Source organism: Pipistrellus kuhlii, unplaced genomic scaffold (genome assembly GCF_014108245.1).
Source record: "Pipistrellus kuhlii isolate mPipKuh1 unplaced genomic scaffold, mPipKuh1.p scaffold_m20_p_9, whole genome shotgun sequence".
Classification (NCBI taxonomy): domain Eukaryota; kingdom Metazoa; phylum Chordata; class Mammalia; order Chiroptera; family Vespertilionidae; genus Pipistrellus; species Pipistrellus kuhlii.
Window position 1 is genome coordinate 27,493,394 of NW_023425595.1, and position 23,863 is coordinate 27,517,256.

The 23,863-nt window shown below is 39.2% G+C and overlaps 1 protein-coding gene across 2 annotated transcripts in view; it reads left to right on the forward strand.

Moving 5' to 3' along the window:
* Positions 1 to 23,863, forward strand: part of SBF2 (SET binding factor 2) — a 307,688-nt gene that overhangs the window by 213,986 nt on the left and 69,839 nt on the right. For both annotated transcript variants that reach the window (XM_036428329.2, XM_036428330.2), the window contains exon 18: positions 20,720 to 20,890. In XM_036428329.2, coding sequence (XP_036284222.1) covers positions 20,720 to 20,890 — 171 coding nt within the window. The remainder of the gene's footprint in view (positions 1 to 20,719; positions 20,891 to 23,863) is intronic.

A 23,863-nucleotide genomic window follows, 5' to 3' on the forward strand; every position in this document is an offset into this window, starting at 1 on the left:
CCTGGAAAAGAGATAAATGTGCTTGTTCTTGCAGATGCCTCTGGCACAGCAGAACTTTAGAATGGCCAGAGGAATAGCGTCTTGCTTTTATTTCCTTCCTTCATTTATTTTCTTGTTCTTTAGTACAACTTAGCATTCCATTCCTTTCTCCTCCTCCGTTTCATCACAGCCTCTTCTTGCTTCCCTAGCTTTTTCTTTCCAGCTTTAGAGCCTGCTCCATTCTAATAATGCTTCTGAGAAACTGAATTATTATAATTGGTTTAGAGTTGCTGTTATCATTAATATTAGTTTGTGTTCACTGTTTAAACTAGTGCTATAAGGCAGCTATAAAATGATTTACTCCGCCGAGACCGGTTTGGCTCAATGGATAGAGCGTCGGCTTGGGGACTGAAGGGACCCGGGTTCGATTCTGGTCAAGGGCATGTACTTTGGTTGCGGGCATATCCCCGGTGGGGGGTGTGCAGGAGGCAGCTGATCAATGACTCTCTCTCATCGATGTTTCTGACTCTCTATCTCAGTGTTTTTCAACCTTTTTTGGGCAAAGGCACACTTGTTTCATGAAAAAAATCACGAGGCACACCACCATTAGAAAATGTTAAAAAAATTTAACTCTGTGCCTATATTGACTATATATAAAGTAATTCTCTTGAATAGGAATCAAATAAACACAAAGAAAGTATTTTATAATTACTTTATTATGAAATATTAAGTAAACAAAATAGTGAAAAATTATAAAATTCTTGTCTTGTCTGCACCTACGGCACACCAGGCAACATCTCGCGGCACACTAGTGTGCCGCGGAACAGCTGTTGAAAAACGCCGCTCTATCTCTCTCCCTTCCTCTCTGTACAAAATCAATAAAATATATTTTTAAAAAAATGATTTACTCCAAAGCTCTAGAATAGATATTAACTATTATTGTGTTTTTCAGTGAAGAATTCAAGTATTTGTTAAATATTTTTCTGGGCTTTTCAACTTCTTTCATGTTATGGTCAAAGGTTTGGGCCCTTTAGTTTATTCTTCAGAAAAGAAGGCAGCCTACTCCAACTCTATTCCAAAAATATTCCAACTCCATTCTCTTTTCCAAAAGAAACTTAGCATAATTCAGTTCAATTGGCATTGAACGAGTCAGGGTCTCTGCCCTTGAGGAGTCCACATACTTACAGAAAAGATAGTTTAGTAAAATAAATTACAACTTAAGTGTTCAAAAACAGATATAATATATTTTTAATTCCTGGCACAACGAAGAACACTGCAAAGAAATTGTCACATTTGTGCCTTGAAAGATAAATAGGCATTTGTTTTATGGGGGGATGAGATGGGGAGTGGGTAGGCAGGGAAGGCAAATATATTCCAGACAGAGAAGACACCAGGAATCTGGAATTGTGGCTGGAGGCGGAGGCAGGAAAAAAAAGTAGAATGTGGCTAGACCATGCATGGCGTTGTGTGCCTCATTAAGGAATTTTAATAATGTATATATAGCTAGGGGGTTTTACTTCTACACTCATACTTTTAAAAAAATAGTTTAGATAGCAAAAACAAGATTTATAAATTATCATCAGGCTATTTAGTAATACTTAATATTTAAAGCTTTCTCCATTAGACTGTTTTCCATGTTTTCCTGGGCTCATTTCTTGTTCTCTCCTCTTTTCTTCCTTTTCAGAGCCCTCTTTCTGTTATTTCTGCTTCAGCCAGTCTTAGAGCATCCTTCAACATTAATATACATGAAAACTACACAAATCAATTTATTAATGTTATAAGGAAATTGTTAGTCACAAAAAATAATTTGTTACCAACCATTAACCTTCAACCTCAAGATTTATTATCAATTTCCAATCAAAACTGTTAACCCCAATTATTCTCTGAGAAATATCCACCTTGGAGGAGGGTCCTACCATTTCTTCTAGATTAGTGTATAACAGAAAGGAGTTTGAAGGACAAATTACCATTCAATGTGGCAATCAAACCAGATGCTGGCAGGAAGATAGTCTGACTTCACTCTCTTCTTAGTTTTTAATATTTGTTTTTGTGTTCTGGAATTTGATGCCTCAAGGGGAAATAGTGTCTCTATACTAAGAAATTGAGAGAACATGGTATGAGTACAATTATTGTAAAGGATGGTTTATATACTAAGAAAATACCAGAATCTTGGTTACATAAAGTCCTCAGCTAAATTCTAGAAATTTTTCATAAGTGCTTTGAGCAGCAGCCTATTTTTAAAAGAAGATTTATAAATGCAGATTTAAAATATGTATGTGGAATGGATTGAGCACCATTTAAAAAATTTTTTTGAAAAGATCCTGTATCATGATGGTGTGTAATTGCTTTCTTTTACCCAACTTAGTTTCCCCAATAATACTGGCTAATTTGTTTAATATGGTTCACACCAAACCAAAGGTAACATATAGCCTCTTGTGTTGCATGTGATATAGATCAAACTACAGAAGCAATTGTATTTTCCCAAAGTCTCTACAGCCCAATTAGGAATAGTGACATCCATAAGAACCTATCTATAAATTGTCATGTGACTATGACAATTATTAATATATTAATGTTTATTTTAATACTAGAAGCCTGGTGCACAAAATTCATGCATGGGGTTGGATGGGGGGTCCCTCAGCCCAGCCTGCATCCTCTCCAATCAAGGGAAGTCTGACTGCCCGTTTAGGCCCCATCCTAGTGGGATCAGGCCTAAACGGGCAGTCTGACATCCCTCTCACAATCCAGAACTGCTGTCTCCCAACCACTGGCCTGCCTGTCTGTCTGATTATCCCTAACCATTTCAGCTTACCAGCCTGATCACCCCCTAACCACTTCCCTGCCAGCCTGATCAACATCTATCTGCTCCCCTGCTGGCCTGGTCACCCTAACTGACATCCTTTGCAGGCCTGGTTGCCCCTAACTGCCCTACCTTGCCGGCCTGGTCACCTGCAACTGCCTTCCCCTGCAGGCCTGGGTTCCCTTCAGCTGTAACTCACCTAGAGGCCTGGTCCCTCCCAACTTCCCTCCCCTGCCAGCCATCTTGAGGTGGCCATCTTGTGTCCACATGGGGGTGACCATCTTTGATCACATGGGTTCTGCCATCTTGTGTCTTGGAGTTATGATCAATTTGCATATTAAGCTCTTATTAGATAGAATAACTGCTTGGTATTATGGGTATTTGCCATAGAAAGAAATTAATAATAATACTTTTATTGAATACATCTGACATACTAGAACTATGCTAAATGCTTTATATGAATGGTTTAATAACTATTATTATTTACACTTTTTAGATATTAATATAAGCATGGGGGTTCTTTTAGTTCTTAAGACATGGTCTGATTTCTTCTCATCTAAGATTTGAGCTTATCTAAAACTCTGATATCTAGGCTTCAGAAAACAAGGTGTAAGCTCATGAAATAACTTTTCCCTTCATGAATTTTCTAATACTTTATAGTTTCGATTTGTATACAGAATTCACTATGAAATTTTTTAAACAACATTTTTACCCCCAAAGATATTATCAGAGTGAAAAAAGTAAACCATATTCAAAACCATTTTTACTTCTTAACCCTCCAAAGGCCTTTTCATTCTTTTTAATAATATATTAGTATCATATATTATATGTAATATCTGATGTAACATATAATAATATGTTGCATTATTGACATGTGCTGAGCTGTACTTCATAAGGAATATTGGGGTAATGGATGATGCCCAGTCACCACAAGCATCACCAAGACTGTGAGCTGATTTCCAAAGAGGAACTGAGTTCCGAGCCATCCATTGTTTAATACCAGGTTCCCCTCATGATTAATTCAGGTTATGAAATAAAATTTTTCTTGTGTGGAGTTAACTGATTTTAGTGCAATCAAATCTTTACCTACTTTTCTATTAGAACTACTTAATACTGACCTTCCTAGACTTTGTGAATGATTCAAATAACACTGATTTATATTTAAGATACATTTAGGGGAAATTTTTAATTATACTCATTTTAAAATAGAGATCAATTAAATTTCTGTCTTCTTTAAATAACTAATGACTGTAATAGTCTTGTGGGAGGAAGAGGCCCTGTGCCTTTTATAGGGAGCTTGTGCCACCACATGAGCTGCAGTCTTCTCTCCCTCTCCCTTCCTCTCTGAAATCAATAAAAAAATACATACATTTTTAAAAAAATTGACTGTTCTCAAAGGCATAAGACGACATTGGCTCCTTACCTCCCCCTTCACTCTGGTCCTGGAGTAATGGAAGTGGCAATAAATTGAGCCCAGTGTCTAACTTAAGGCATTTAAGGAATCGCAGCTATGTGAGTGCAGCCCCTATTGTTTAAAGGGAGTGGGTGGCAAGAGTTCTTGTTATATTTTTATACAGTTGGATCTGGTCATACTCTTAGAGACAAGGAGCTGCACATCTTTCCCAATAGATTTGTAATTCATTTTGAGTCAATTACTTCAGCAGTCATTTATTAAGTACTTACTATGTATAAGATGCTGCAAGGATAGTAATGATGATAGTAGTGGGAGTTGCTATATGATGCATAAATGATGTTTCTATCTCTTTCCCTTCCTATCTCTCTTTTAAAAATCAATAAAATTGATATTTCTCTCTTTCTTTGTTCCTTCCTTCCTTCTTCCTCTCATAAATAAATAAATACATACATACATACTACATACATACATACATACATACTATAGCCTGTCCAGTGTGGCATCGACCTGTAAACCATGAGATTGCAGTTCAATTCCCAGTGGGGCACAAACCCCAGTCCCTACTGAGGGGTTCACAGGAGGCCACTGATCAATGATTCTCCTCACCATTGATCTTTCTATCTTCCTCTCTGAAATATATATATATATATATATATATATATATATATATATATATATATATATTTTTTTTTTAAGAACTGTATTAAAAGTTTCACAAAAATAAGACATCTATCTGGAAGTGCTAATCAATGGTGCCATGCTAAATTACTTCACATATTACAACATCTGAAGTTATGCAATTTTACAACTTCTGCAATTCAAGATACTGTGTCCCCATTCATAATTCTTGTTCTTCCACATGGTTTCAATCAAAATTTTATTGGCTTCATCCAATACCTGCGAATTTTGTGGAAAATTTTCTATAAAATAACAAAGGTGCTAATTCAGAATTCTCATAGGTTAACAAATAATGAAGAGCAAGTCCTAGATTGCTCTTTCTGAAGTGTCCTCTGGCTGCCATTTACATTTTTGCTGTCTCTTGAGTTAAGGAGATATTTATTTGTATTGGGATGGCTGTTGTTTTTATCTCTGTGCTGAGTGATTGATTTCCCAATTGCATGTTTGATGACTTGACTCATTTTTTTTTTATTATTAATTCTCACCCGAGGACATATTTTCCATTGATTTTTAGAGTAGAATGGAGGAGGGGAGAGAGAGAGAGAGAAATATCGATATGTGAGAGATACATTGATTAGTTGTTTCCCGAACACGCCCTGATTGGGACCAGGATCAAGCCTGCAACTCAGGTACATGCCCTTGACTGGGATCAAACCTGAGACCCTTCAGTCCAACGGCTGATGCTCTAACCACTTAGCAAAACCAGTTAGGGCTTGACTCATTATTTTATAAAGTTCTATGGTGTCACTAGGAAAGAACACATTTTGTTTTATGTCTTTATTTCTTACAAAACGAATTTATTTATTTAATCAGTGAGCAGAGACTACATTTGGCCAAAGCTAAAATCTGTTATCTTTCCCATCCAAAAAAGTTAACTGAAACTGACATGACTTCTGGGAAGCACACTGCAGCTGACATCTGGGCGTGCCCATGCAAAGTGTTATCATGAGAGATGGGTCCACCAGGACTGGAATGTGAATCCTGTGGAAGGATTGAGTAAAAAAAAAGTTATCTGGACTATATCACCTTTTTTGGAATTAGTACATTTTACATTTTTTACAGCATAACTCTCTCTCTAGTGGAATGCTGGGTCACAATTGTCAGTTACTTGGTTTTCTAGCATAGCTACATGCTGTTTCAGTGGCTCCATCCCAGTGTTTTGAAACCTTGTACGTGACCGTACATTTGAGAATTACCACCCAGCTCCCAGCAGTGTGCCGAGTACACCTCAGTGCTCTGGAAAATGTGGTTATAGTATAATTTATCTTTTGGTGCCAGTGCTGTGCAGAGAGCCTCCTCTACAAATGTGGATCTTATTTTATTTAATCAGTGATTCAATTCTGCAATTCTTTAAAAGGAAAGTATTTTTAATCATGGAGTAACACAAATTCATTCATTAATAGTTTCCTACCTAGAGCCCTCAAATTTTGTTTGCATTAGAATTGTAATGCTAAACTATTTTTTTCATCTCAATAATCCTCAAATTTTTGCCAAAAAAAAAAATCATTGCTTTGATTCATTTATATCTTTTATCCATCATCCTGTTTTTCTTCTTGGTCTTGCAAAACTGAGGTTCTTTATACAAAAATGTTTTAGGAATGCTTACTATGCTATAAAAGGCAACGGAACTTTAGGATCTTTATGTTTACTTATGACTGACATGTGCATAATCTTAAAACACCATTGATCCCAGATCTTTTTGTTTCCTTGGTGAGCACTTGCCAATGGTGGTAAAAGGATTAAGACAAGCTTCTCACAGGATGGATCAGACAAATTATTCACATCATTGATTAAAATGTTGGAAAGGGTAGAACATCATTAGCAGTCCCCTTGACACTTCCTTTTAGGATAGTCTCAGTCTACTTAGTCATTAGTTGTGGAAGGTAATTTAGATTCAAATTGCAGAATGCCTTGAAGTCATGTTAAGGAGTTTAGACTAATATTATTCTCAACACTCACAAGCATGCAATAGCATATTCTGGAACAGGCAGTGACGTGATTATGTTCCAGAAATATACAGTAGGAACAAGCAGTGACGTGATTATGTTCCAGAAATATACAGCAGGGTAGATGTTGGGGAGGACTGAGAGGTCGGAGGGACAGAGGCCACTTTGTAGACTAACACAATAGTCAGGTGTTGATTTGAGTTCTCAAGAGGAGATCCACACAGAATGTTATCTGTAGTATGATCTGCTTTTAGCAAGGGTTACAAACTAAATGCCTTCTGACCCCAAACAAAAGAATGCAGATGAGCCAAGCAGGCCAAACGAAGAGCAGCAATGTGGTGGGGTCACCAGGCAGGGATGCAGGAATACTGTTAACACATCTCAATTTTTTAAGAGAAGCTGGAAACTTAGCTTTTATATGGTAGTGTCCCATTGCAAGAAATTTGTGCACGGGGTGGGGGGCTTCCTCAGCCTGGCCTGCATCCTCTCCAATCTTGGGACCCTTCAGGGGATTTCTAACTGCCGGTTTAGGCCCGATCCCTGTGGGCAGTCAGACATCCCTCTCACAATCCAGAACTGCTGGTTTCTAACCTCTGGCCTGCCTGCCTAATCACCCCTAACCACTCTGCCTTCCAGCCTGCTTGTCCCTAGCTGTCCCCCTGCCAGCCTTCTTGCCCCTAACTGCCCCCTCACCAACCTACTCACACCCAAACCCCCTCCCCGCCAACCTGATTGTCCCTAACTGCCCCCCCCCCCCCGCCAGCCTGCTTGCCTGCAACTCCCTGCCCCCATTGGCCTGATCACTCCCAACTGCCCTGCCCTCCCCTCCTGGCCTGAACAACCCTAACTGCCTCTACCTCGGCTCCACCACCATGGCTTTGTTCAGAAGGACATCCGGAAGGTCTCTCGGTCTAATTAGCGTATTACTCTTTTATTCGTATAGACTAGAGGCCCAGTACATGAAATTCATGCATGGGTAGGGCCCTTAGCCCTGGTGGGCAATCAGGGCTGATCAGGTCCCCTGACTCTTAGCCTCCCCACCTTCTCCTTCCCTTGCTCCCTCAGCGCCACTGTCCCTTGGTTGCCTGCCATGTTCCATGCCACCCTCTGGTGGTCAGCTCACGTCATAGTGAGCAATTGAACTCCTAAAGGGACAATTTGCATATTAGCCTTTTATTATATAGGTTGTCTTCATTTTTAAATGTTGCCTTAATCTTTTAAAAACCCTAGACAACCAAAACAAAACATATCTGTAGCCAGATGGAGTGAATAGGATGCCAGCTTTACAAGCTGTAGCTTTTAGCTTCTTCTGGTTGTGAATTCTTATTGTGTGATATAGTGGGGAAAGGCCTAAGGGATAGGACTTAGAAAACCTTCAGTGAGATACATCTTGATAACATATTTAGGAAAGAATGGAAAATGCGAACTCATGACTCTTTATGGGTAGCAAAAGCAAAGATTTTATTAACAACTTGTCCCTAAAGAACACTTTATAAATAGATTACTCTTCTAGTTTCATTTTGCTTAGGTAGTGCTGTTTCCTTCTTATTAGTCAGCATTGTTAGCATTTTTTAGAAATCATGGTTTTGATGGAGACTTGTGGAGGAGCTGCTGAATTACAGAATAAGTTATTACAGCAGAAAATAAATTGTGTGGTGCTATAAATACTAGACTCTGTGACTCAGCAAATTCCCTTTATGTCTAAAGGAAACATCTTGTCCCTAACTCATGAAGTCTGTTTTCAATTTCTGCAGCTTTGCCATTGTCCCTGTTTGTCACTGATAGATTTTCACATGATGTGCGAGACATAAAGAACATCACTTTCAGGGGAGATTTAAGAATTGGGGAAATGAAAGCAGGGGAGGGGGAGACCTCTGTCAGAGGAATGCTTCAGTATTGATGGCAGGGGATTACCAGGAGTCAGAGAACCATCTGGAATGACTGTGAGAAATGAGATTGTTGTAGTATACTCTTGGGTGATGTTTCCTGCTAATAAAATTAGAATAAAAATTGTAATGTTAGAAGGGAAACCCTTGGAAAATATGCAATTAACCATTTTAGAATTCAACAAGCATTTTATGTGTCTCCAATATCCATCCATACTTAAGATACTCTAGACATTTGAGCTGATGCCAAGATGTGCCAGACATGGTCTCTGCCATCAAAGGCTATTAGGAGAGAGACCATATGTACACAAAAAAATTAATTATTTATGTTTAATTGATTATATTTTAATGCTTCACTTTTAGAACCTAATAAATTGTTAGTCTTTTAATAAGTATTTATTACCATCTCTTAATCAGCATGCAAAAATAGGAATAATATAGGAGCTGATTTAATATAATACAATGTCTTATGTAACAGTATAATATTATTTTAAAAACCCTTCTCTACCTTGATCACTTTTGTTATAATACAAATCCCTTTATTGCTGTTATATTTACCACATTGGCAACTGAAATCTATCCAAAGCTGCTCTATCTTATATAATTCTGAGAGGTCATTTCAGCACATTCGTGAGCAAACATAATCCTAAATTTAAAAACAGAATGAAATAATTATTGAAGAAGCATAAACAGAGTCCTATATATGATGTACCTTAGTCTGCTTGGACTGCCATAACAAAAATCCATAGATTGGCTAGCTTAACAACAGACATTTATTTCCTCATGGTTCCGGAGGCTAGAGATGCAAGATCAGTGTTCCATCCAACTTGGTTTCTGGTAAGGACTCTCTTTCTTGGCTTGCAACTACCTTCTTGCTGTGTCTTCACATCTCTCTTCCTCATTTGCATATATGCTCTCGAAGAGGAGGAGTTGGCAAGGAGTGCCTGCTGTCTGGTATCTCTCTTTATAAGGGACTAATCCTATCAAATCAGAGCCCCACCCTTCTGTCCTTATTTAACTTTAATTACTTTCTTCAAATACAACCACGTTGGGGGTTGGGGCTTCAACATATGAAGTTTAGGGGGACACAGTCGTATTAAAACAGATAGAAAATGGAGAGGGAACAACCAGAGGAGACATTTCGAAGGATTTAGCGTTTGAATTGGCCCTTGTAGAATGTGTACGATTTTAACCATTAGAAATTGAAAGGCGATATTCCAAGTGGAAGAAATAGCTTAACCAATGTCATGGCAGTGAGAAAGCAGAGTATGTTCAGCACACAGAGCATTTGGCTTTTTCCCCTGCAGGGTGGCATCCACACAAGTGACTAATACTCAGGAAGTCAAGAAAGAAAGGATATTGCCAAGTTAGTTAGTACCTTATAAAACATTGCTCTCTGGTTCCAGCACTGCTCTAACTGGCTCTGTGACTTTGGTTATGTTCCTTTACTTCTGTGTGTCTTAGCATCCCCCATGTGTCAATGGAAAAATTAAATTTTCTCTGAGGTTTCTCTTCACTTAATGAGCCTGTACTTCAAACAAGTAAGTGACTCAGGTTTAATAAGTGATACATGTTTGTGTGTGTATATATATATGTTCACATTTGAGCTCTCACATTTTTACAAGTATTTGATGATAGGCAGAAAAAGTTCAGATGTCTACTTATGCCGCCATCTTGGTTTCTCCTCATTCATGTGTTTTGAAGAGCTTTTATTTGGTATAGAAACACTCACGATTTTTATGCCTTCTTGATTAATTGACCCTTTACCATTATGGCATTACCTTTACTTGTAGTAATATTCTTTGCTTTGAAATCTAAATCATCTTCTATTAGCATGGCCACACCAGCTTTCCATCCTTTCTTTAAGTAAACCTTTATTTTAGAGTACTTTGACATTTACCAAAAGTTACAAAGATAACATAGTTTCCAAGTGTTCTCAACCCAGTTTTTCCTATCATTAATCTTTTAAAATATATTATTGAAATACAATATAATTCACATACCATATAATTCATTCATTTTAAGTATATAATTTAATGGGTTTCAGTATATCCCCTTCCACTATAATCAATTTTAAGGCATTTTCATGATCACAGAATGAAACATCATACCCATCAGCTATCACCACCCATTTCCCCCATTTCCCAAGTTCTAGGCCAACAATCTACTTTCTATCTCAGTGGATTTGCCTATTCTGGACATTTTAGATTCCTTCACTTCATATAATGTTTTCAAAGTTCATACATGGTATAGTATGTATCAATACCTCATGTTTTTTTATTGCCATACTAGAGGCCCGGTGCACAAAATTCGTGCACAGGGCGGGGGAGTGTCCCTCAGCCCAGCCTGCACCCTCTCCAATCTGGGATCCCTCAAGGGATGTTAAACTGCCCGTTTAGACCCGATCCCAGTCACAATCCAGGACTGCTGGCTCCCAACTGCTCGCCTGCCTGCCTGCCTTCCTGATTGCCCCTAACTGCTTCTGCCTACCAGCCTTATCACCCCCTAACCACTCCCATGCCAGCTTGATTGATGCCTAACTGCTCCCCTGCCAGCCTGTTTGCCCCCAACATCCCTCCTCTGCCAGCCTGGCCACCCCTAACTGCCCTCCCCTGCAGGGTTGATCACCTCCAACTGCCTTCCCTTGCAGACCTGATCCCTCTCAACTGCCCTCACTTTCAGGCCTGGTGCCTCCCAACTGCCATCCCCTGTTGGCCATCTTGTAGTGGCCATCTTGTGTCCACATAGGGACAGGACCTTTGGCCACATGGGGGCAGCCATCTTGTGTGTTGGAGTGATGGTCAATCTGCATATTACTCTTTTATTAGATAGGATAGAGGCCTGGTGCATGGGTGGGGGCCAGCTGGTTTGCCCTGAAGGGTGTCCCGGATCAGGGTGGGGATTCCCTTGGGGTGTGGGGCAGCCTGGGTGAGGGGCCTGTGGTGGTTTGCAGGCCAGCAACGTTCCCAGTGACCCAAGCAGAGGCCCTGGTATCTGGGATTTATTTACCTTCTACAATTGAAACTTTGTACCCTGGAGCAGAGCCAAGCCTCTTGCTCACCCTGGCTTCCGCCATTTCTGTTTTGTTTTATGTATCTTCTATAATTGAAATTTTGTAGCCTTGAGTGGAGGCTTAGGCTGGCCAGGGTGTGTGGAAAGCTTTGCTTCCTCCATTGCCAGGGGCAACCCTAGTCTGCTCTTTCTTGCTCCATGGCTGCCACCATTTTTCTTGGAATTTATCTTCTATAATTGAAGCTTTGTATCCTTGAGTGGAGGCCTAGGCCAACTTAGCTTCCATTGCCAGGGAAACCCAAGCCTCTCAACTGCTCTATGTGTCTGCAGACATCTTGGTTGGGGTTAATTTGCATACTCGCTTTGATTGGCTGGTGAGTGTGGCTTGAGTGAAGTGATGGTTAATTTGCATATTACTCTTTTATAAGGTAGAACTAGAAGCCTGATGCACAAAATTCATGCAAGGGGTTTGGCCCTCGCAGCTCAAACTTCATCTGGAATGACATCCAGAAGGTCGTTTGCTGTCCAGTCTAATTAGCATATTATGCTTTTATTATTATAGATAATCCTACATTGTGCATATATAATTACATTTGTTCACCAGTTGATCAACATTTGAATTGTTTTCATTATTTTTATTGTGATATAATTCATCTACCATAAAACTGCCTCTTTTAAAGTGTGAAAAGGGCTTTTCTTTCTCTAAGTAGTGTGAGGTGCCAGCTTTATCTCATCTTTAGTTTTTTTTTTATTGCTTATAAATACATTTTATGACTTCTAAAATTTTATCAACATTGCTCATCTAAGTGTTCTCTCCTTTCTCATTCTGTTCTTTTTTTCCCAAAAAAAATTTCTTTGCTCTCATTTCAGTGGGCTTTAAAGATCAAAGAATATTCAGCCGGGACCGGTTTGGCTCAATGGATAGAGCGTCGGCTTGGGGACTGAAGGGTCCCGGGTTCGATTCCGGTCAAGGGCATGTACCTTGGTTGCGGGCACATCCCCAGTAGGGGGTGTGCAAGAGGCAGCCGATCGATGACTCTCTCTCATCGATGTTTCTAACTCTCTATCTCTCTCCCTTCCTCTCTGTACAAAATCAATAAAATATATAAAAAAATAAAATAAAAAAAGAAGGGAACAAAAAAATGATAGCTCCCCTTAAAAATTCTAAAAAAAAAAAATAAATAAATAAATAAATAAATAAAGATCAAAGAATATTCAGTCTGCTTCATTTAATTTTTTTTAAATCTCTTAAAATTATTTTTGAAGAAGCAAAACAAAATACTTAAAATTCTCCCTGGCTGATGTGGCTCAATTAGTTGAGTGTTGTCCTGTGCACCAAAAGGTCACTTATTTCCCCCCCCCCCCTCTCTCTCTGATTTCCTTATTTCCTTCCATTCCTTCCTCTCTCTCTCTAAAATAAAATTTTTTTAAAATTCTGTTACCTTTACTTCATTTTCATTTTGCCTTTTTCCTCCCACATTTTGTGTACTTCCAGTCATAATCTTAGCATATTTTATTTGGTTTTTGAAATGTAGCATAAACAATTCATTCATAAGTACATCACCATATTTTTTTATTTAATTTATTTTTTTATTTTTTTAAATATATTTTATTGATTTTTACAGAGAGGAAGGGAGAGAGATAGAGAGCTAGAAACGTCGATGAGAGAGAAACATCGACCAGCTGCCTCTTGCACACCCCCCACTGGGGATGTGCCCACAACCAACGTACATGCCCTTGACTGGAATCGAACCTGGGACCTTTCAGTCCACAGGCCAACGCTCTACCGCTGAGCCAAACCGGTTTCAGCAGTACATCACCATATTAATCACTTCAGTGGCAACATAATTTTCTTCTATGTTAACAATGTACTTAACCTTTCTTCTCTATAGCTAGACATTAAAATTGGTAACTTTGGAGAGGGTCATAGCTATTAAAGATAATGCTGTAATAAACATTTTTGTTGAGCTTTTGGGTCATTTGCAAGCACACATAGTGAGAGCTGTGACCCACCAAATATCATACCTCCATTTCCTGTGCCAGACCACAATGCATTTCTCCTGCTGCTCCTTTTGCTCTGACAGCTCAGAGAAACACCTTGTTATATATCTACTAGTCTTTTTGCTGATTATGTTATGCCAGTTTACAGTGCTGTTCCAAGCAACATTATTAGGTTCATCCACCATCACATGTGGAGTTCCTGTCTTTTCATATAAGATCATAGGCACTTTGTAGATCATAGGGCTTGGTATTGAGTTAATGAAAAACATAAGTTTCCCATAAACATGTATGGATAGACTTTTTTTATTTGTTTCTAAATAGGTTTAAGAATAGTTAAATCAAATATATTTTTTAAGTCCATGATTTCATAAAATATGAATAAAAAACTAATTGGTCATCTGTGATAGATGCTAAAAAAAAAAAACAACTTTTTTTAAATCCAATAAATGAAGGAATAAAATCATGTATTTATCTTGCTTTCTAATACAGACTATTTGGGTCCCTATACAGTTGATGAGGGCAAGTTTCTCTTTATAGAAATATCCCAGTTAATAAGTGAAGAAGTAATGTTAGAATGAAAATACCACTATTTTATTACTCCTAATGATTAATGAATCTGAGCATTGACCATCAATAACCTTTAACATCACAATAGAAAAGACAACCAGAAGTGACTCGGTATTCTTGCCAAACAAGCCTGAATCTGATCAAGGCTCTAGATCCAACTACCAATTTGCAGTAAATACAGAACATTAAAAAAAAAAAAAAAAAAAATGCAGCATTAACTGTGTTGCAGTTAGCAACTACCAGACTGATGAAAACTGTTGGACAAATGATTCAGTTTCTTCAGCAAACAGATTGCAAGTGGGGCAGGGAAGACAGGCGGACAGATCAGTAGATGGTAAGAAACATGTAGATTAAAACTGACCTCACCAACATGAATGAATAGTGACATATGGATCTGATTTGAGTCCCTCCTAAGTCAAACTAACTATTTATAAAAAATAACAAAAACAATTTAAAAACCAGAAAAGCTTTTTAAAAACTTATAAGAATTAAAATTTAAACATCAACTAGATATTTTATATGAAAGAATTATTGTTAATTTTAAAAATAGATTTGCAAAAAATCTCCATTGAATAATTTCTCATTGAAAAAATAAGCAACATGCAGTATCCCCAAAATGTTTATTGCTATAGATAACAATGGGAATTATCATATTTCTTAGTCCCCTCTAACGTACTTCCAGGAACTGTTAAATGATGCTGCAACCAATAATTAAAATTGACAGACAGTTGACATGTGAGATAATGTTCACACACAATTGTTTATAAGAGCAAAAAGCTGGAAACTCTACAAACGTCCATTAACAGAAATAAGGAAAGGTTATATATTCATACAATGGAATTCCATGCAGTAGTTAAATCACATGATGATTAAGAAACTAAATTCTGTAACTAATCTTGGATTTGAATCCAAGCTCAGATTCTGCCACCTCCTGGCACTATTTTCTTGGACAAATTGCTTAACTTTTCTGTGCCTCAGTTTGTTCACCTTCTAAACAGAGGTAATAACAGTACTTACCTCAATGGATTATAAGATTTTTATAAGAACTAAGTAAGTTAATACATGTAGTGAGAGCTCATTACAGGTTAAATTATTATAATTATTATTTTTACCTGAATAAGTCTAGCAACATAATGTGTCAAAAACCCAACATATAGAATAAAACACAATATGGTACCATTTATTCAAAGTTTAAAAACCTTACGAAAAGCAAGGTGGGTTGGATTTGGATTCTGTCTTTTATTTCCAAGAATACCAAACTCAGGCAAAGGACTTGACAGTAAGCTTGTATTTGATTTCTACTAATTTCTGAACCACACAAAAAAATAAATTGATTTTTCCTTCATCTCTCAATATTACTAATACAGAGAATCACTAGAAAGATAAGTGGTTGAAGGACTTCAACCTTGTCACTCCAACTACTGACCTTGGCACATGAGTGAATGCAGGCTGATACTGGTGAATGAAGGTATCTTCTAAGCATCCCAGCAAAGGTATAGATGATGACTTTGAGGTTGCTTGCACTGTTCCGTCTTAGAGTGTCAGGTAGTAGAACAGGGAAAATTTACTTTTTCACTATCTCCTCGGCTTAACGAATTGGATTACTCACTGTTCTCTAAATCCCACGGGCTAATCCACACACTATCCTAAATATACATTGTTTGTAGGCCACTCTCTTCTTCCTCTTCTGAATTGTGTTTACAAAGAGCCAGTTGTGTTTTGTCCCAATTAATTGCATAGGTTAGTTTAAAATTACATAAGTTGTATACTTTGAAAAATTTCAATAAGGGGTAAATGAAACCTGCAGTATAACCCTATATATATTCTTTATGAATATATATACTGATAAAAAACATAATGGGAATGAAAATACCTAATTTAGGATCATTGCTTCCTCTAGGAGAGGAGGAAAATGGGATCAAGACAGGTACACGGCGGACTCCAGTCAAAGCAAGCATGTTTAAGATTTGACAAATATAGGTTGTAGATAGATATTTTTTTCTATTTCTTTCTTCCTTTTGTTTGTCTCTCAAGACTAAGCACTTTTCAATGTTCATCGGAAATTACTCAGAAATTAATTCCTAAAGTGACTTAGCATCCAAACTTGGTCGGACCAGTGTAGAATCATAAAGGATGGCTGGCAGCACTCCTGAACTATACAATAAGGTACATGTGTATTCCAGAGCCAGAATGGATAGGAAATATTCAGCAACTTACACAGTGAATCTTTGTATTCTGCATTATTCTTTAAGAACATTGTATATTTACTAGAGGCCCAATGCATGAAATTTGTGCCCTCTCTAATCCAGGACATCCCTCTCACAATCTGGAACCGCTGGCTCCTAACTGCTCATCTGCCTGCCTGCCTGATCACCCCTAAATGCCCCCCTTGCCGACCCGCCCGCCCCCAACTGCCCCCCCTTCTAGCTTGGTCACCCCTTATTGCCCCCCCCCCTGTCAGCCTGGTTGCCCCCAACTGCTCCCCTCTGCTGCCCTGGTTGCCCCCAATTGCCCCTCCTGCCGGCCTAGTCACCCCCAATTGTCCCCCACCCCACTGGCCTGGTCACCCCACACAGCCTGCTGTTCAGTTATTTGGTCGTCCTTCACTAACCCCCTGCCAGCCTTGTTGCCTACAAAGCCTGTGTTTAGTCGTCCATCCAGATGTTTCCGTCTTAACAGCCCCTGGCTTTTTATATATTGGGATGGAATCAATCCCACCAGCTAGCTTTTCCCCCTGAAATCTGATTTGTCTCTGAGCTCCTTAATTGGAGCCTTGGGCCTGGAGAGCAAACATGTCTAGCCGTAGACAGGCCTCTCACACCAATATGTTAACCTTTCCCTTGCCCAACTCATCTCTGAGATTATTTGTGTCCACTTATTTGCATTTGAATCTGGCCTGCTTGTTGGTGAGCCCATGAGTTTATTCTCCATATCCTGTCCCATGCTGGGTTTCCTTTCAATGTTCTATGGAAAATGAATGGCATTGCTTAATCTAGTACATTTGAAGCTATTTCTTCTAGATAAGGAAAGAAGTTAACACATTCTTAAACATTCTTTTAAGACTGTGTTGACTTCATAAAGTTGCATGGCAAAATATTACTTCTTTCTTTAGGACAGAATCATAAGAATCATTATGAAATGTAAGATAAATACTTTTGCCAACATTGGAGGGAGAGATGTCATTTGACAGGAGCATTCCCTACCACCATTGCTCCTCATGCTGCATGTAGACTGAGTCTCCTTATGCAATAAAGCTCATGAAGCTGGGGTGCGGGCCATTATGAGAAACATCTTGGGAAAGTTTTTTCTTCAAACCAAAGAAGTGGTTAAAATTGGAAGATAGTTTATCCACAGAAGCTTATTTTCTTTATTTCCTAAAACAACTACTACTATAACAGGATATACTGAATCTGAAACCCCTAAATAGTCTCATTGCATTTTTCAATTATACCATGCCTTTGTTTTGTGAAATATCTTAATTTTTGTACCTAAAAAAAAATGATGGAGAATAATGGAATCCCTTATTTCTATTCCTTTCTCTTCTACCCATCTTGCTGGGTGACCTTGGGTAAATCCATTTTCTTTATATGGTCTCTCAAGTGTACAGTGAGGACATGCAGCATTCAGCTCACCACCCACTTTCTAGCCCAGCCAGACTGCAAAGTTCCATTTTTGCATTCCTTTCTGAAGCCCTGATGGAATCTAGGCAGAATAAGGTGCCACTGCCCTCTGCTGGTCCGAAGAACACACCTGCCCATCAGTGCCACGGCTCTGCCCCCTCTCACGGCCGGGGACACAGTGCTCCATGCTTGCAGTTGAAAAGGCATAGCAGGAAACCACAAAGAAAACAGGCAGATTTCATATTTGGAAAAATGATAATATTTTGAGTATTTTGGAATTAATGATTTGTGTGCATGTCTAAGATGCCATGGTCATTTGTGACTGTCTTGCCACCAACAAGTGTTTATCCTTAACCACTTCACCCTGCTGTAATTCTTCCCAAGTAAACAAGCTGTGGGTTCTGACCCTTTGGGCTACTGTCACTCTCTTTTACACCATGTTTCCGCCTAGGAACATATACAGTTCACTCTTGTTCAAAAGATTTAAGCAAGTTTTTTCATATTCACTTTTAGTTTGTAAATAAACAAGAAGATAATAACTGGTCCATGCCAAGGAAAGTGAATATGCAGCGTCAGTAAGAAAAATGCTGAAGGAGAAAGGCAGGGCTGTGGTGTGCTCTCTGGTTCCTGCAGAGGTGCCAAGTTGTAATAAGATTTATAATTAATAACTTCTGTGTGTGGAAGACTCTAAAAGCACTTTAAATGAGAGCCTGATGCGGATTTGTTAAGAGCTTTTTCTGAGCTTATCTATACTAACATAATTTTAGAACTCTAAAATGTTAAGAACTGCTTATGTGACCTTGCATTTGTAAGAAATGATGCTGCCTCTGACTGTCTTCATGGGAAAGACAGTTGAGAATTATGCTTTTATCTTGAATTTTGTACCTTTAATCTCCTTTTGCAAAATAGCCTTGTGCGCTGCTATAAGGTCATTGTTAGTTCTTAGAATGCTTAGGGGCAAAAAAAGTGTAACCCACATCCCATCTTGAAAGGGACTTAAACGTGGGATAGAGAAGTACATGGATTCTCATAGGCAAATTGATTTAGCCACATCATTGCTAACTACTCAGGTACTACATTTCATGGTATGCCTGGTACCTGTTCCAGCTCTAGATTTAGTATGCTTATTAAAATGATTCAAAAGAAAACTTTCATTATCAGAAACTTTAGTTCTACTGACAGAAAAAAAGATGAACTCAATTCCAGAGAATAAAATGGACAAAAAGTGTCTAACAATTGAGAATGCTACCTGCTGTTTGCTGAGAAATGATAGAATAAAAAATGTTGAAACATCTTTTAACTTTTAGAGGTGAAAACAATAGCTGTGAAAAGATACTCAAATCATGAACTGAAATTCAGCAATGTAAATTACCTGTGAAATTTAAATGCAGGGAGTATTTGAGATCTTGCTCCTTGGCATATGTCATCATTTTGACTCACATAAACTCATAAAAATTCACATATAATAAAATGCATTATCAATTTGAAATCATATCAGAGATATCAAGGCAGAATATTACTTTGGGAAACAAAATTTTAAAGTGCAGGAAAAAGGAACAAGCAGCAGTGCTAATTGGTATTTAATGTGTTTTGTGATTTGCTTCCAGTTCCTTTGCAAGATGGTTTGGTATCATAAATGCAGGGGCTTTGGAACCAGCCAAGTCTGCCCTTGAAACCACCACTTATGTAATTGTTATATGACCTTGGGCAATTACTTAAACCTCCATGAACTTCTGTTTTCCTTAAATTGACAATAATAATGCACATCTTATAAGATTTTTAGTATTAAATGAGATATATAAATATTTATGAAGTTCCTCTAGTGCCTGCAAGAGTTAGTTTTCCTTCCGTCTGTTGTTAATCACAGAATAAGGCTGACTGCCACTCTGAAGCCCAGCAGGAAGTCCTGGAAAGGAAGGTTTGGTTCAAGATTAACTTCCTGTACCCAGACTCGGTTACCAGAAAATGCCCTTGAAGCCAGGACAGTCGCTAGGGAGTATGTGAGCCAGACAACAGCCTGGTGGTGAGGTCAAGGGCTAGAGTGAGCAGCAGGGAGGGCGCAATTACTCCTGAGTCCCAAGTTCATGACATGACCTCATTCTGTGTGCAAGACCAAGCTGTATGCTTACTCACATTTCAATTAGTGCCATTCCTCCCGCATCCTCTCCCCCCCCCCCCCAAAAAAAAAAGGTATTCTAAAAACAAGTAGAAGAAATTTTAAATTATCTGGAGTCTTATAATTTGGTTTCAATGGATTTTATGTGTTCTAATTGTAATAAAGCTTCCAACTCTACAGTGCCTACTATGTGCTTAGTCTCTAATTCATATAATAGCTTTCCTTTTTAGCTTTTGCTAAAATGTTCATTTTGATAGATAAAGTGACTGAGATCTGAAAAGGTTTTCTAGTAAGCCCAAAGTTGCCAGTTAAAAAATGAATGAGTTGTCCACCAGGTGTGCCTCAATGGTTGAGCATCAACTCATGAACCAGGAGGTCATGCAGTTCAATTCCCAGTCAGGGCACACGCCCAGGTTGTGGGCTCCATCTTCAGTAGGGGCATGCAGGAGGCAGCCAATCAATGATTCTTTCTCATCATTGATGTTTCTATCTCTCTCTCCTTCTCCCTTCCTCACTCTGAAATCAATAAAAACATTTTTTAAAGTAAGTTACTAGTTGCTAAGCTTATACTGCCATAAGATATTGTTTAGATATGTCATTTGAGCACATCTGTGGTTAACTGTGGCCCCTGTAACCTTCAGAACTGTCACAGCTCTGCCAGCCCCCATGGTGATAGATTTCATATTGTGTGTTCTCACAGAAACTGGCCCCCGGAGTCAGCCAGTTTGCTTACACCTGTGTGCAAGACCACCCCATTTGGACAAATCAGCAATTTTGGGAGACAACCTTTTACAATGCAGTGCAGGAACAAGTTCGCTCCCTGTATCTCTCAGCCAAGGAAGACAATCATGCCCTGCATCTGAAGCAGAAGGTAAGAGAGTTGGAGGAAGGTGCATGTGTGGGTCGGGATCTTGGCTTCAAGGAAAATGTATTGAAATGTCCCCAGTGAAAAAGGAAATCTAGTCACTTTCCTACCAATGTGTTTGGCGTTTACTTAGGGAGCGCTGGGGTGAGCATCTTTCTTTTGTTGATTTCTAACATTCTCTCTCTCTCTCTCTCTCTCTCTCTCTCTCTCTCTCTCTCTCTCTCTCTCTCTCTCTTCTGTAATAAGTTCTCAGTATAATTCTTTAGCATTAGAGTTCTTTTATTATCTAGATATGTAAAAGCCTAAGTGGAAGGCCATCTGTTCGGCCATCCTACTGGTAGCTATGATGTTTACTGACCACCAAGGAGCTGCTGAGCTGCAGTTCTCGGGAGACATACCTGGAACCAGAGAGGAGGAAGCCTGATTCCAGGGTGCGTCACCTGAGAACCACCCTCTCGCAATTCGGGACCCCGCAGGCATGTTGGAGAGCTAGTTTCTGCCCAATCCTCACAGGCTAGGCTGAGGGACCCCTCCAGTCACAAATCTGTGCACCAAGCCTCTAGTATTTTAATAATAAGAATTCCCTGGAAACAATTATAGGATATTGAACAGAACAAACACACCTAAAATACCTGGGTACATGTCTTTGTGCCCTTAACTTCTTGAAGAAATGTCAAATTCAAGTTAATTGCAAATTCATTAGCCCTGCTCAGAAGTATGCCAATGCCAACAATGAATCACATCTTCTTTTAGTAATATTCTATATGCTCTATATATTTTATCAGTATAACATATTTTTTAAAAAATATTTTAGAACAGAGACAATTTGTTTTTAATTTGAAAAGGAATTTAAATATTTCTGAAATTTTAAAATGTTCACTAGCTATCTGGTCTTGGGCAATTCATATTACCTTCTGTGCCTAATTCCCTCATTGGTAAGATGAACAGATATGACTATATGAGATTGTAATGTCTAATACAGGTAAAGCACAGTGAAGAGTGCCTGGCATGTATTAGATAATAAATGTTAGAATTTTTCATCCTCATTAATTGAATGAGGCCAATTAAAGCCTAATTGTCCATGTGGATTCACTTTAAGACTAATTTTTCATTTTATATGCTGGGCTAATACTTGCCGCTGACCCTTTCCATTCTCTATTTTAATTTGGTCTTCTATTTTGTGAGATAAAGGTACTGAAATATCTAACAGAAACTACACAGTAGTATTCAAATATTCTGTGCCTGGTAAATTTAAACATATTCTTGGTCTGATATTGAAGATGGTAAGAACAGAACTTTTAATAACAAATAGCACTATCTGGCATCTAGCTGATGCTCCAGATTATTGTTGTACACTGTTGGTGTGAATTTAATTTAAACTCTGATTTTTCTTTCATAACACCAAATGAACTTGGGTAATGATAAACACTATTAGTTTGAGGTCATGTACCAGAAATAATTGGGCTGGTGGAGTGCTTTTGGTAGTTTTTTAAGCCGCTGAAATGCTAACATTGTTATCTCTAAAAAGCATTCGTAAAGCAAACACATGCTCAGTGTCTGCATTCTAGAGAAGTCCATCTCTGAGTCCCAGGTTAGATACAAGTGAGATTGTAGGTAGACCAGCTGTTCACGACTATAAATACTATGCAAATGTCAGTTCATGTTACTGTTTAACTCTTAACCCTACCAGGACACTCCTCTTAAAAATTCCGTAGGCACCCATATCCTCATGTATAATGTTTGACACCCACATTTACAAGGAAATCTAGCTCTGTATTGTGACTTTGATCATTCCATCTCCTTCTCCAAAAGTACAGAAGAGAAACGTATAAGGGTATTAGTAATGATACTTGAGTAATCATACCTGAGCATTTATAGTTACTCAGGTTAATAATCCTATCTTATAAAGAGGGAATATGCTAATTGACTATGACTCCATCACAAAGATGGCTGTACCCATACCTGAAGCCAAGTTCCCATAAAGAGCCTTAATGAGCTATCAGCAGGGACCTGAGGCTATGCCCTCCCCTGCCCCAGTAAGGCTTGACAGGGAACCTCAGGCCACACCCCACACCCTGGCATTAGGCTGGGATCTCAAGCCATGCCCTTTTACCCCTTACCCCAGCCCCAGCACCAGGCCATGGGACCAAAGGCCATGCCCCCTGCCCAGTGGGGCTTGACAGGGACCTGAGGCTGTCCCCCCCCTCCCAGTGCCGGGTTAGGGCACCTGAGGCTGCACCCCCTCCCCACCTGGTGAGGCTTGACGGGGGACCTCAGGTTATACCCCCCACCCAGCGGGGCTTGACAGGGCATCTCAGGCCATATCTCCCACCTGATGGGGCTTGATGGGGGAACCTCAAGGCATGCTCCCCACTCCGGTCTGTGCTGGGAGACCTCAGGCCACGCCCCCCATCCTGGTGCCAGGCCAGGGGACCTCAGGCTACATCCCCTGCCTGGTGGGGCTTAACAGGGTGGGACTGGCCAGGTCTGGATCTACCCCAATGGGGACGGAGGGGGGGGGGCCCCAAGTTTGGGTCTCATGCGATTTTGAGGTGCATGTGGGTGGACAGGGATTTGACTCTGGGTGTGATGCGCCCCAGACTCTGATAGGAGGAAGGTTTTCATATACATTTTACTAATTTTCTTTCATCTCTGACACTTCTATTAAAGAGAAATGGCAAACAGCAATATTAAATTATTTCCTCTAATTTAGGGGTGTCGAACTTAACCAGAGAAGGGGCCAAAATCTAAAATCCAGCCTAAATCGTGGGCCGAATGGTTTACTGAACAGTCATAAACTGTCATTGTGATGGAAACGCAGCGGAGTGCAGTGATGACAGCGCAGTGCGGGCCACATTGCAAGGCCTAGTGGGACGGATTTGGCCCGCGGGCCTTGTGTTTGACACATGTGCTCTAATTAATCCCCTTTTAACGTGTACGAATTTCATGCACCTGGCCACTAGTGCAACTAAAAAGGGA